Source organism: Ichthyophthirius multifiliis (assembly GCF_000220395.1).
Source record: "Ichthyophthirius multifiliis unplaced genomic scaffold scaff_1120509251038, whole genome shotgun sequence".
Classification (NCBI taxonomy): domain Eukaryota; phylum Ciliophora; class Oligohymenophorea; order Hymenostomatida; genus Ichthyophthirius; species Ichthyophthirius multifiliis.
In genome coordinates this window covers 18,798-31,440 of record NW_004086260.1, presented here as the reverse complement: position 1 = coordinate 31,440, position 12,643 = coordinate 18,798, and the positions used below count along the sequence as shown (strand labels likewise).

The window sequence follows — 12,643 nt, the reverse complement described above, 5'->3', positions numbered from 1 at the left end:
AGCAATGAATGTTTAATAAATATAAAATTAAAAATCAATATAATAATTTTTTTATAAAATATTAATATAATTTGTAATACTTTTATTTAAATTTAAAAATATCAATTTATTTTTATATATTAATTAAAAAATATCATATTAATTTAATTATTAAAGTTAAATAATTTTTTATATTAAATAATTATAAATTAAGCACTAAATATATTTATTAAAAACTTTACTCATCAATAGAAATCTTTAAATATTAAAAAAACTTAAATAAATTAAAATAAAATGACTGAAATAAGTATAAAATTCTATAACACAGAAAATATCCACTTCGAAGAGTAGTCAAAGGCATCTTAAGTAGTAAAAAACGACTTCCAAAATTACTTGATAAAAAATGACCCTCATCATATTGATATCCTTGAAAATAAAAACTAAATATTATGTACAATTATATGCGACAAAGCAGATTTTCAATATAATTAAAATGAAAAGTATACATATTAAAACAGTTATTTATTTATATTAATTTAAAAATAAAATAGAAAGCTTTAGATATTTTATAAAGACAAAAAAGATAAAGAGCCTTAATTAGCTTTAGAAATATAATCATATTCTTAATCTATATTAAAGGAAATAATAGAAAATGTAAATTAAATTAAGAAATATTAATATCTATAATTATATTTTCAATAATTTAATAATCATTTAATTATTAGATTAGTGAAAGAAAAATTTATACAAAATATAAAGGGCCACTTTCTTACGTTCCTTCAAGATTATAAAGAACATCTTTATTGAGTTCTGAGTCTCCAGAGTAAAATTATAGAGGCTTTATGAATGCAGCAGGTCTTGTATTGTTCATAAACAATATTAGATAAATAGTCTAAAATTTAAAAGAATATGGATTATAGCTAAATAATATAGTAATTTTTAATTTATTTATAATTTAATGAAATAAAATTCATAAATATTACTGATAAATAAAAAATATATTAATATATAATTTTTAGTCTAAAATTCAATTTTTCATTAATTTTAATTATATATTAAAAATAAATAATAATATTATTTTAATTATATAAAATTATATATTATTATCTTTATTTAATAAATAATCAATATACTAAAAAAATTATATATAGTATAAACAACCTTGGGATTATATAGATAAACATTTTGCTTTCATGATTTTAATTTAATTTTTTTTTATTGGAGTAACTTTTTTAATTCAGAAAGCTGTTTTTAGCTCTAATATAGGTCCTCAATTTGTAAAAATAAAAAAAATAAAGCATTTTTATAAAAATTTAATGTAGGCAAGATTTTTGAATATTATTAATCTAAGCTTATAATTTTTGTCACCTGTTATTTACAAAAAATATTTTGAAATTCACTTTATACCAAGTGTGTTTTTAATTGGATTTAATATTGTTGTTTTTTTGAAATTAATCAGTTATTCACATGTAATGAGAGATATATTTTTTTTAATCAAAAGAGTTTAAAAATATGAAAAATAATCAAATAAAAAAAATGTTTCTTTAAGTGATGTAATAACAGAAGCTGAATCTTCATCTGATGTAAATTAATTATAATTTTATTTTTTTATGTATATATGTTACTTCATTTTTTTTATTTTTGTTTGTTTTCAGAATTTGGAGTTAATAAGAAAAAATTGTAATAAACTTGAAAATATTGTTGAGTTAAAAAATTTAATTTTCTTTTTTGCTGCACCAACATTGTGCTTTTAATTAATTTATCCGAGAACTTAAGCAATAAGAAAACTTTGGCTTTTAAAAAGATGCATTGAACTTATATTAATAATAGCTCTTTAAACGTAATACATATTTTAAAAAATAAATAAATAAAATAAAAAAAGGATATTATGGTTTTAATATTTACATCCAGCTTTATAAGAAACATATGAATTATCAAAAGATCCTAATAATATTACATTTTTATTTATTTTAGAAAGAATGTTAAAATTATCTATTCCTAATCTATACTTTTGGATAAGTGGTTTTTATGGAATGTTTTAACTTTTTTAAATATAACTTCTGAATTAATAAGATACGGTGATAGATAATTCTATTTAGTAAAATCATATATTTTTAAATACTATTTTTAATGAGCAATTTGTTTTAATTTTAATCAATAAAAAAAAAATAAAAAAAAAGGATTGGTGGAATTGTAGAGATTTAGAATAATACTGGAGATAATGGAATTTACCTGTTCATCATTGGTGCGTAAGACATTTTTATAATCCTTTACTTAAAAGGGGAACAAGTAAATTACTTGCTAATATATTAGTTTTCACTTTTTCCGCTTTATTGCATGAGTGGATTATTAGCGCTGCTTTGGGTGTTGTAGGATATCATGCATTTTTAGGAATGTGCTTATAAGCACCTGTTATTTACATATAAAAAAATTTAACTAAAGTAATTTTTTTGTTATATTATTTATTTGGTTTATTATATTTTTTTCAAGATTTTAAGGCTTGAAAATTCTTAATTAGGCAATTTAATGTTTTGGATTAGTTTCTGTTTTATTGGATAACCACTTTCAGCTGTTATTTATTATAATATTTATAGAAATGTGTATGGTTGAAAGTTAAATATAATTTATATTTTTTTATTATAAATATGATAATTTTAATGTGAGAATTTTTTTGTTGCAAAATAATAAATTTTAATCTTATTTTTTTTTTTTTTTACCATATTAATCTTAATAAATATACAAAATAAAAATGAAAATATATTCTTTAAAAAATATATATATAAAAATAAACAAATTTAATTTCCTTAAAGAAATAATAATTCAATCAAGTTCAACTATAGCATCATCAATATTATTTATAATACCTTTTAATTATTCCCAATTAGATAATGTTAAGGCAATTCCTTTTTTTTAAAATTATAAAACATTTAAAAAATAAAATTATATTGAAAACCTTTTTTTCCAGGAAGCATATCGCCATCTTTTTCATAAAATTCTCTAACATCAATATATAATTTGCCTTTAAATTTTCTAATACTCACCCTTTTTTTATCATCAAGCTATTTTTAATTTTATATATTATTAATATAATTTTAATATATTTTACATCAAAATATAAACTACCATCGCTTTACTTTTTTGGTTTTATTTCAGGCTTTTCAGTTTTTTTTTATTTTTGTAAACTTTAATCAGTTTTTTCTTTTTATTATGACTAACTCATTTGATAATAAAAATGTTTTTTTTATATATATTTTTATTTTTAATTTTTTTCTTTTAGAAAATAAAAATAAAATAATATTAATAAAAAGATATATAAAGTAAATTTTTATATTTAATTTTATGAATATATGAATTCAATTTTGACTTTTTTTTATATATTTATATTAAATATATATGATTCTATATAACTGAAATTTAAGCATTCTAATTTTTTATTACTTTTAACAATATTATAAATAGTTATAATTATTTTCTTATTATATATAAATGATATATATTATTATTTAATATACATATAAATTAATAATAAAATTTAAAAATATTTATTATATAATTTGATTTTGATTTTTATTTATATAATATTAATATAAATATAATATAATTTCAATATATAAATATAATAATAATTTAAATTAATAATTCTAATAAGAATTTGAAATAAAATAAAAATACAATTATAATAAAATAAAAAAATGAATATATATTAATATATCTATTTATTTATAAATAAAATATTATTATTTTAATGATGAATATTTACATTTAATTTTATATTTGAAATAATATAAAATGTAATAGATTTTGTATATTGATTTTAATTAAATAAATTATTAAAAATAAATAATATTAATATTATATTAAAAAAATTATAATATTAAAAAAATGTAAGTATCTCCGCCAGGAAAACTATAAATTTAATTAACAAATGCAGTTTTATAGAGAGATGTTAAGCTTTTTGGTTAAATGGTATAACAAAAAAAAAAAAAATAACAAAAAATATAAAAAAAAGCATCCATATGTAAATTTAATAATTGGAAATTAAAAATTTTAAAGTGCAGTTAATGATGGAGGAGGTAAAAATCCTAAATGGGCAGATAAATTCGATATAAAAAAAACAAATGAAAATTTTATAAGATTCGATGTAATGAATTAAAGAAAATTAGGTTTATTTGAAAATGATATAATAGGTTAAGGAAATTTAGATTTAAATCGTCCATATTTTATGAATATTATAAATGGAATGAAAGGTAAAAAAAATAAAAATATAAATATAAATATAAATATAAATATAAATATAAATATAAATATAAATTTATATATTTATATATTTATATATTTATATTTTTTTTAATAATTAATTTTTATATTATTTTTTAATTCAATTTAATAAAGAATGTATTCCTTTAAGATTTAATGGTGATTTTGCAGGAAATCTATATATTAATTTGAAATTTATACCTGATTTTGTTTTGAATAATTAATATCCTATAAACAATATACCTAATTAAATATCTTCGTCTAATTTTTATCCTTAACCTCCACCACCTCCTCCTAATAATGATATTTATATTGGAGATAATCATGCCAAACCTTAATTTTCTCTACCCATTGAATCTTAACCTGATATGGCTCCTTAATAACCTGGATTTCCTCCTTAATAATAATATATTTAACCTTAATAACCTGGTTATCATTAATAATAATTTGGATTTCCTCTTTAATAAGGATGTCAACCTTCGTAAGAATTTCCACCCTTATCTCAATAAGGATTTTAACCTCAATAAGGATACCCACCTTAATAAGGATTTCCTTCTTCTTATGGTTTTCCTCCTTAACAACCTGGATTTCCGCAATAATAGCATGGATTTCCATACTAGTAACCAGGATTTCCTTAATAATAGCCTAAATTTCCTCAATAATAACATGGATTCCCTCCTTTTTCTGGATAAAGAAAATGATTAATATATGTGTATAAAAAAAATTAAATAATTAAAAATTAATAATTTATAAATATATATATTTAAAAATAGAATCCATTAAAAATAATTATTTAATTTTAATTTTAAATACATATATATTTATTATTAAATTTTATATTTTTTAATATTAAAACAATAAATAATATTTAAAATTAATATCAAAAATACTATTTTTATATATATGAAATTTCTTACAAATAAAAAAAATACGACTAAATATTATTCTTTAAAAAAATAAAAATTAGTTTCTTTTTTTAAATAAATAGAAATATTAAAATAAATTTCATCTTTTTTTATAAAATAAAATATAAGAAGATTCACTACAAACATCTTTTTAATCAATTTTTTAAACACTCTAATCATCAAAGCAATACCATTCTCCATTATTAAGTGCAAAAGCCGTATAATGTCCTCCACCTAATCCTCCAAAGTGATTCACAGCAGCATAAAGATCAAACAATAGTCTACTATTATCCTCTCCTTCGATATCAATTTAGCCTTTTTAAAACAAGTTCTCCTAAAAATCTGGCTTTACATAAAGATTTTTAATCTCCTCATCATCATTTAAATCTGTGTGGTTTTCGTAATAATAAGAAGGAAGCTCTTTTTTAACCACATAATCAGTAATGTCGAGACCTTCTACAGGAAACGTTACTAGTTTTGTAAGTTTCTAATTCCAAATACCACCAGTCATTTTAAACCTTTTTAAATGGATAATAAGGATGTTTGGAACTCTATAAATTGTCATTTGTTTAGTCGCTCTTTTATGAGCTTTGCAATCTGAGCAATACCATTCATTATTTTCTTCAAGTTTTTCAGATTATTAGAATTAGTTAAAACATTCATAGATGCTTATATTTTCTTTTTATTAAAGTTATTGTTCTATTAATACTTCTTCGTTAATAATGCCTTTTTCTGGGATACTTAAAGCATTTAATTCTTCATAATTTATTTCAGAGTCTAATGGGAAAAAACATTCGAGTGATATATTGCATTCTTTTTCGTTTGCTTATTCAATTAATTATTACAAAGTTTACTTTTCATCTATTTTATATGGGAAGTTTTATGCATCTTCATCATCTTCTTCTTATAAGCTTTTTATAATTTTTTATATATATATATATATATATATATATATATATATATATATATATAAATAATTAGATAGTTTTTTTTAATTTACTAATTTTATATATTTTGTTCATTTAAATGTTTATTAATATTTATATTTAATTAATAAAATTTTTAATTTTATTCTTCGTTTAATACATATTTATAATAAAATTCTTAAGAAGAAAGTAATTTTAAATCATCTAAATAATTCTAACTAAAATCTTCACTTCTTAAAATTAATTATTTCAAAGATTCGAAAACTATTAAATGTATTTTATTAGCTGAAATATCTTTCTAAAAATAAAAAGGACGAGGAAAACAGACTTGTTTTTTAAGATTTCTATTAATATGTTTATATGGGAACGAAATATTTTTTTTAAAATAAGTTATTTCTATAAACATTAAAATGTCATCTTAGTTTTATTAGGATTATTCAAGTTCAAACAATATTACTTTATTTCTTTATTGTTTATTTTTTCTATATACATCTTTTAGAAATTCTTCATCTTTAATTACAGCTAATTAATTTCTGATTCTTGATATAATAATAATATATATGCATATAAAAATATAAATAAATAAATATTAGTTTATAAATAAATATTTGAAAATCTATATATATAAATATATATATTTTTATAATTAAATATATAATTAAATTTATTTAATATTATATATATTTATTTTTACTCATTCATACATAAAAGTAATCTATTTTAATTTACTTTGTATTTTCTTGCGAAATAATTTTTTAATTCTTAAACTTTTTAAGTTGAGTTTTCGTAAAAGTTAAATTAATCAGAAGTACAAATAATCCTATTATTTACTGGAATGTAATAGAAATCTAATACCTTAATCTATTAGTGAGGAATAGGCAAAGTACAAGTAAGAAAAGGATCAAAAGTAATCGATTATTTTGAACAATCTGGGCAAATAACTTTAGATTTGAATTATCCTTACATTAAATCTACGATTAAACTTTAATTTCTTTTTAAATGATTAATCCATGATTTTTTAGAAATAATATTATCAAATTCTTCCCCATTTGAATCTATTTTTTCTGTATAAGATTTATTTTTTACCCTATTAAGATCTTCATGTAATCCATCTAAAACAAACGATAAGAATTCCTAATTTTATTTATTTATTTTAAAATATTAAACACAAAAAGAAATATAAAATTACTTAAGAATCATGTTATTAATAACCACTAAAAATATTCTAAACTTAACTAACTGCATTTTTAATAGCACTAGGATAAAAAACTCTATCAGTACCAATCCATAATTTCTTGATAAATTTGAAATATTTATTTACTAATTTTCCTTTTGTACCTAAAGGATTATCTTTATTAATTTCTTTTTTATAATATTTATTCAAAAAATAATGAGTCAAAGGTTCTGTATTACTCAAACATTGCAAAGCACTATTCATATAGCAAGTATTACCTAAATTATTTAATCCACAAAGTCCTTTTACTGACTATTCTTTAAATTAATATGGACTAAGATCATTTTCATCTTCTTCTGAATCCTCAACTGCATATTCACATTTTCTGGAATGATAAGTAATGTCTTTCAATTTGCAATTTTCGGAACAATAGCTTACTGTTTTGCATTTACAAAGGACTTTCAATACTTTATAAGACTAACAATATTCACATTATTATTCATCTGATTCGCCTTCAAGTTTGAAAAAAAAATCCCTCATTCCCATATTACTATCTTTTTGAACTTCAATTATTAATAAGTTATTTTCTTCAAAATTCAAATCCTCAAATATAATATCTTCTTTTTTTTCTAAATTTATTAATGTGGAATTAAATTTGTAATCATAATTATTTGTTCGATTTACGCTTGTAAGTATATGTTGAAATAGTTATTATAAATTTTAATCTAATCCTAATTACCATAGTCTTATGTTTTCAGGAGTATTAGCCTATATTATTGAAAATTAAGAATTATTATGTTAGTATTAATTGACGAAAAAACATAGGTATTCTTTTAATTATAATATATTGTAACCGCTAAATATTTAGACTTTTTTAATATTGCTAAAAGAATCTAAAGATTTCTAATCAATATCTTTTAATAATTAATGATTAAGTATCAATAAAGGATGCTTATTTTTAATTTTGATTTAAAAAAAATAAAAAAATATTATACAAAAATTATTATTATACAAAAAAATATATAAAAATAGGAGAAAAAAAATAATAATAAATTTTTATATATAATATTATAAATTATAAAAGATATATATAAAATAAGATTATATTTATTATATTAAATTTTTAAATAAATATATATAAATTTTATATATTTATATAGTATATATAAATATATATTTATATATTTAATAATTATTTATTTATATATTTATTATTTAATTTTTTTATTTCTTTCTTACTTATTTATAATAAATTTAGATTAATTTTTTTCCATTTTATAAATGGTAAGCTTATCTTTTTATTTTCTTGATAGAATATTTTAAAGATATGAAAAAATCAATTATTTTCTTATTTACAAAAATAAAATCTTAATTTTCTACTAAATTAGGTTTTAGTACATAATATTCGTATTATTCTTCTGATTTTACAGGATAATATAACTCATTTTTTTTATTGCATTCTTCTTAAATTAATTCTATATTGGCTATTTCAAATTATTATTTTCCAAAATATTTTGTATTTATTTCTTTTCCTAGAATTACATCATCGTAACTTACATTTAATTTCCATTAATCTAACCATTAGTTTGATAAAATATAGTATTCATTACAATCACTGCTTATAAATTATTAGTTAAATTCTTTCCAAAGAATATTAAATTAATTTGCTTATTTAATTAATTCTTCAGTAGTAAACTATGGATTTTATACTACTTTATGAAAACCATTTATTCCATTTGGTTAATTTGATATGATTTATTCAATTTGTGAATTTTCATCTTCAGAATTTACTAATTCAGTTTTTTCTTCTTCTAAACCACATTATATGGGATTAATATAATTTATTAAGAAGTCTTGATTTTGAGAAATTCTATAGAAAAAAATAATGATTTTAATAATTGAAAATATATGATTTATTTTAATTGTATAGTTTTAGTTATGTTATTTTTTTTTTAATTTTTATTTAATATTTTTTTTTTTGTAATTAAATAGACTTTTAATGTATTTATTTAGTTTTTACCTATCATGTGTTGATTCATTTTCATTTTAAAAATTCATTTTTATTATATTTTTATATATTTTTTTGATTTTTATATATTTTTAATATTAGTTAAAGAAAATATATATTCTATTAAAAATGATTTTAAATAATATATATTTATTATAATATTTTAATATATAATTTTTATTTTTATTGTTTTAGTATTATATAAAGCAAAAAAAAAAATTGATAATATATTTCTCTTATTTAATTATTAATAATAATATGTTTTATTTTTTTAAAAAACTAAAAATTATATATAAAATATTTCTCTAGAAATTTTGTATTTTAAAATTTTTTCTTTAGAACTTTTATATTTAAGTATTATAATAAATTAATTAATTTTTAAAAATTAAAAAATACTATGAAAATTTAAATTATTCTAGAAATAATAATTCTTATTTTATATTTTTGAAATGAATAAATAAGTTTAAATATTTTAAATATATATTATATATATATATTCTAAAATAATAATATTTTAATTGAATTTATTAAATTTAATAAAATAAAAACAATAAAATTATTTATCATAAATAATAGAAAATATAATTTATAATATTAAATACAATTAATAATTTATTATTAAATTAATACAAATTTATTTAATTATTTATTTTAATTAATTTAAAAAAATAATTATAAAAATAATAATTTCTTTATTATTTAATAATATATTTTTTTTATTTTTATACAAATAATTTAAATTATTAAAATAATTGACTATCAAACATAAGATTTTTTGATATTAAAAATTTTTAATCAATTAAAATAGAAATATACTTAAATTAAGATATATTAGTAATTAACTATAAATTATTTATTTTTTAATTCATATTATTACAATAAATGATAATTTTATGAATTTTTTATTTTTATATATAAAATTAATATTAATATATTATTTCTTTATATTATTTGCTTTATTAGAAAAATTAATTATTTTTATGATATAAAAATTCATATTATATATTAAAAAAAGTATAAAATGGGAGGAAATACTTCAGTAATAAAAATTTTATATAAAAAACTTAACAAAAAACATATTTTTAAAAATTGCAATTTTTTTTAAAAAAAAAGTAAAATTAAAGAGAGCAAGAAGAATATTACAGACAACTGGAATAAAGAAATCAAGCTATATATAGTCAAATATATAATTAAAATTAATAATTAGATGTCCATCGTTTGGATAACAATTAATAGTAGAGTTAATTAAATTAAACAAAAATAGAAACAAAGAATATCTAATAAATTAAAAACGATATGATAATTAACAAAAAATCTATTAGACTAGTAAAAGTTTTTGAATATAAATATTTACTTTAATTTAATTATATATTTGATACTGATACTAAACTTTCAATATTTTTTGCTGGAATTGATTAATTTGATAATTAAACATTATTAACATAAATGTAAAAAGTTATAAAAGAATATTTAAACAATAGTTCTTTTTTTTATATAATAATAAATTTAGAATTTTAAATGATAATGCTTAAAATTTAGGTAATAATACTTTTATTATTCCTAAAGCTTCTAATGGCGTTTTTGATGGAAGTTTGTACCCTTTAGATTTAACAAAATTAAATTTAAACACATTATTACATTATGATGGAAAACATTAATATCCTTTGATTATTTTGTGTGTAAGAAAAAAAAAAAAAAAATATATTTTATTTCTAATAAAAAGGATAAACTTGATAAAAGTTAAGAAGATAAGAAAATGTTTACATATTGTTTTATATAATAATCAAGGACTTAAGGTTTAGGAATATTTGTTATAAAATAAAAAATCGAAGTAAAAAAAAAAAAAAAAAAAACTAAAAGAAAAAAATAATAATAATATTTTTAAGTATAATAAAATTGCTTAAATAATTACTGAAGCATATGGATTAGGAGATAGTGGAGTAAACAAAATTCTGATAAAGAATGTTCTATTTGTTTATGTGAAAAATAAATACAATGATTTTTCCTTGTCGGCATGTATGTCTTTGTTATGAATGTTGCTAAGATTTAAAAAATAAAACTAATAAATGTCCTATTTGTAGAGAACGTAAAATTATTATTTTTTAATTAATTTTATATTAATATAATGTTTTTTAAAAAGCTATGTAAAGTTTTTGGAAACTTTAGGATTGCTAATAATAAATGTAATAAGGCTAATAACAATTTAATAATTAAAATTAACAATAATATTAAGGTTAATAACAATTTAATCCTTAAAATTAACAATAATTTTAATGTTAATAGCAATTTAATCCTTAAAATTAAAATTAACAATAATTTTAAGGTTAATAACAATTTAATCTTTAAAATTAACAATAATTTAAAAATGAAGGTAATCAAAACATTATTTAGCAATAGAATGTTTAATAATATTAAAAACCTATTGATTATTAATAATAACAATTATAATAATAAAACTATTAATAATAACAATATTATTAATAAAATAATCTAGGTGATTTTTAAAATTAATAATAGTAAGTTTAATAAAATCCTAATTAATAATAAGGCATACCAATATCATAGTCTAATTAATAATAACCTAATATATCTTATAAATAACATTGGTAGAATTAAATATGATTATAAATTAAAAAAGAGTTTAATATAAAAATAACTTATTATTTTTATATAATTATAAAATTATACACTTTATTTTATAATTTTCATTTTCAATTTAAAAATATTTCTTTTTAAAAAATATTCATAAAAATATTAATAAAACTATTTATTAAATTATATTTTAATTTCGTGATTTCAATTGTTATTTTAATAGTATTTTTTTTGTTTGCTTTTTTTTTTTTATAAATAATAAAAAATCAATTAATTTTTGAATGATTATTCTTTTTAAAAAAGTAAAAATAAAATAAATATTTAATATTAAATGGATTAATAATAATGGCAATAATTACAAAGATAAATAGAAACAGAATTATTATTAAAGTCCTCAATTATAAATAAGTTCGGATTTCGATAAAGTGAAGAAACAATAACTAAATCAGAAACTCTAAATAATTTAGACAATAAATTGTATTAATAATTATTATAAGATTATTTAAGATAAAACGATGAATAAAGAATATCAGATAATATGCTTTAAAGTGAAATAATATTTACAACAGCTTCAAATAATAATGAAAAATAATAATACAAATTCGAAGATAATAACTAAAACAAATATTCACAAATAAAAAATTCTTATAATATTAATAATTATATTTGTGATAATAATACTTTTAATAAAATGGAATCAAACGTTTCAACCATTAACGATAATAATTAAGATATTTAAAACATTTAATAGAGTGATATTATATATACATGTAATTCTTAAAATATTGCACATAATATAAAT

The 12,643-nt window shown here is 16.7% G+C and overlaps 3 protein-coding genes across 3 annotated transcripts, besides 30 other annotated features; 1 reads left to right on the top strand and 2 right to left on the bottom strand. All coding sequences in view use genetic code 6, as the record gives it.

The window, feature by feature from the left end:
* Positions 1 to 273: 273 nt before the first annotated feature.
* On the top strand, positions 274 to 2,595 carry IMG5_133280 (hypothetical protein; the record flags this gene model as incomplete). The annotated part of the gene is made up of 6 exons (XM_004031930.1): positions 274 to 479; positions 531 to 633; positions 705 to 911; positions 1,131 to 1,562; positions 1,635 to 2,077; positions 2,160 to 2,595. The coding sequence occupies 6 exons, from the start codon at positions 274 to 276 to the stop codon at positions 2,587 to 2,589; spliced, it is 1,821 nt and encodes a 606-aa protein (XP_004031978.1). The 3' UTR covers positions 2,590 to 2,595.
* Positions 1,025 to 1,083: a microsatellite.
* Positions 1,040 to 1,110: a microsatellite.
* Positions 2,596 to 2,799: 204 nt separating the features above from the next.
* IMG5_133270 (RNA polymerase ii transcriptional coactivator, putative) lies at positions 2,800 to 3,199 on the bottom strand (the record flags this gene model as incomplete). Its single annotated transcript, XM_004031929.1, has 3 exons — positions 2,800 to 2,882; positions 2,933 to 3,038; positions 3,086 to 3,199. 3 exons carry the CDS (start codon positions 3,197 to 3,199, stop codon positions 2,800 to 2,802), a joined length of 303 nt encoding a protein of 100 aa, XP_004031977.1.
* A 364-nt stretch (positions 3,200 to 3,563) lies between these two features.
* Positions 3,564 to 3,610: a microsatellite.
* Positions 3,566 to 3,646: a microsatellite.
* A 150-nt stretch (positions 3,647 to 3,796) lies between these two features.
* Positions 3,797 to 3,863: a microsatellite.
* Positions 3,864 to 3,947: 84 nt separating this feature from the next.
* Positions 3,948 to 3,984: a microsatellite.
* Positions 3,985 to 4,233: 249 nt separating this feature from the next.
* Positions 4,234 to 4,291: a microsatellite.
* Positions 4,285 to 4,321: a microsatellite.
* Positions 4,315 to 4,364: a microsatellite.
* Positions 4,365 to 4,955: 591 nt separating this feature from the next.
* Positions 4,956 to 5,007: a microsatellite.
* Positions 5,008 to 5,078: 71 nt separating this feature from the next.
* Positions 5,079 to 5,131: a microsatellite.
* A 110-nt stretch (positions 5,132 to 5,241) lies between these two features.
* IMG5_133260 (ubiquitin carboxyl-terminal hydrolase family protein, putative) lies at positions 5,242 to 9,299 on the bottom strand (the record flags this gene model as incomplete). The annotated part of the gene is made up of 7 exons (XM_004031928.1): positions 5,242 to 6,052; positions 6,142 to 6,600; positions 6,762 to 7,201; positions 7,257 to 7,361; positions 7,389 to 8,192; positions 8,481 to 9,111; positions 9,262 to 9,299. 7 exons carry the CDS (start codon positions 9,297 to 9,299, stop codon positions 5,242 to 5,244), a joined length of 3,288 nt encoding a protein of 1,095 aa, XP_004031976.1.
* Positions 6,068 to 6,113: a microsatellite.
* Positions 6,611 to 6,705: a microsatellite.
* Positions 8,222 to 8,263: a microsatellite.
* Positions 8,344 to 8,449: a microsatellite.
* Positions 8,385 to 8,459: a microsatellite.
* Positions 8,386 to 8,453: a microsatellite.
* Positions 9,121 to 9,166: a microsatellite.
* Positions 9,172 to 9,227: a microsatellite.
* A 59-nt stretch (positions 9,300 to 9,358) lies between the features above and the next one.
* Positions 9,359 to 9,416: a microsatellite.
* A 489-nt stretch (positions 9,417 to 9,905) lies between these two features.
* Positions 9,906 to 9,939: a microsatellite.
* Positions 9,929 to 9,971: a microsatellite.
* Positions 9,929 to 9,974: a microsatellite.
* Positions 9,975 to 10,179: 205 nt separating this feature from the next.
* Positions 10,180 to 10,209: a microsatellite.
* Positions 10,210 to 11,436: 1,227 nt separating this feature from the next.
* Positions 11,437 to 11,610: a microsatellite.
* Positions 11,446 to 11,515: a microsatellite.
* Positions 11,452 to 11,601: a microsatellite.
* Positions 11,550 to 11,616: a microsatellite.
* Positions 11,617 to 11,674: 58 nt separating this feature from the next.
* Positions 11,675 to 11,737: a microsatellite.
* Positions 11,677 to 11,735: a microsatellite.
* Positions 11,738 to 12,643: the final 906 nt, after the last annotated feature.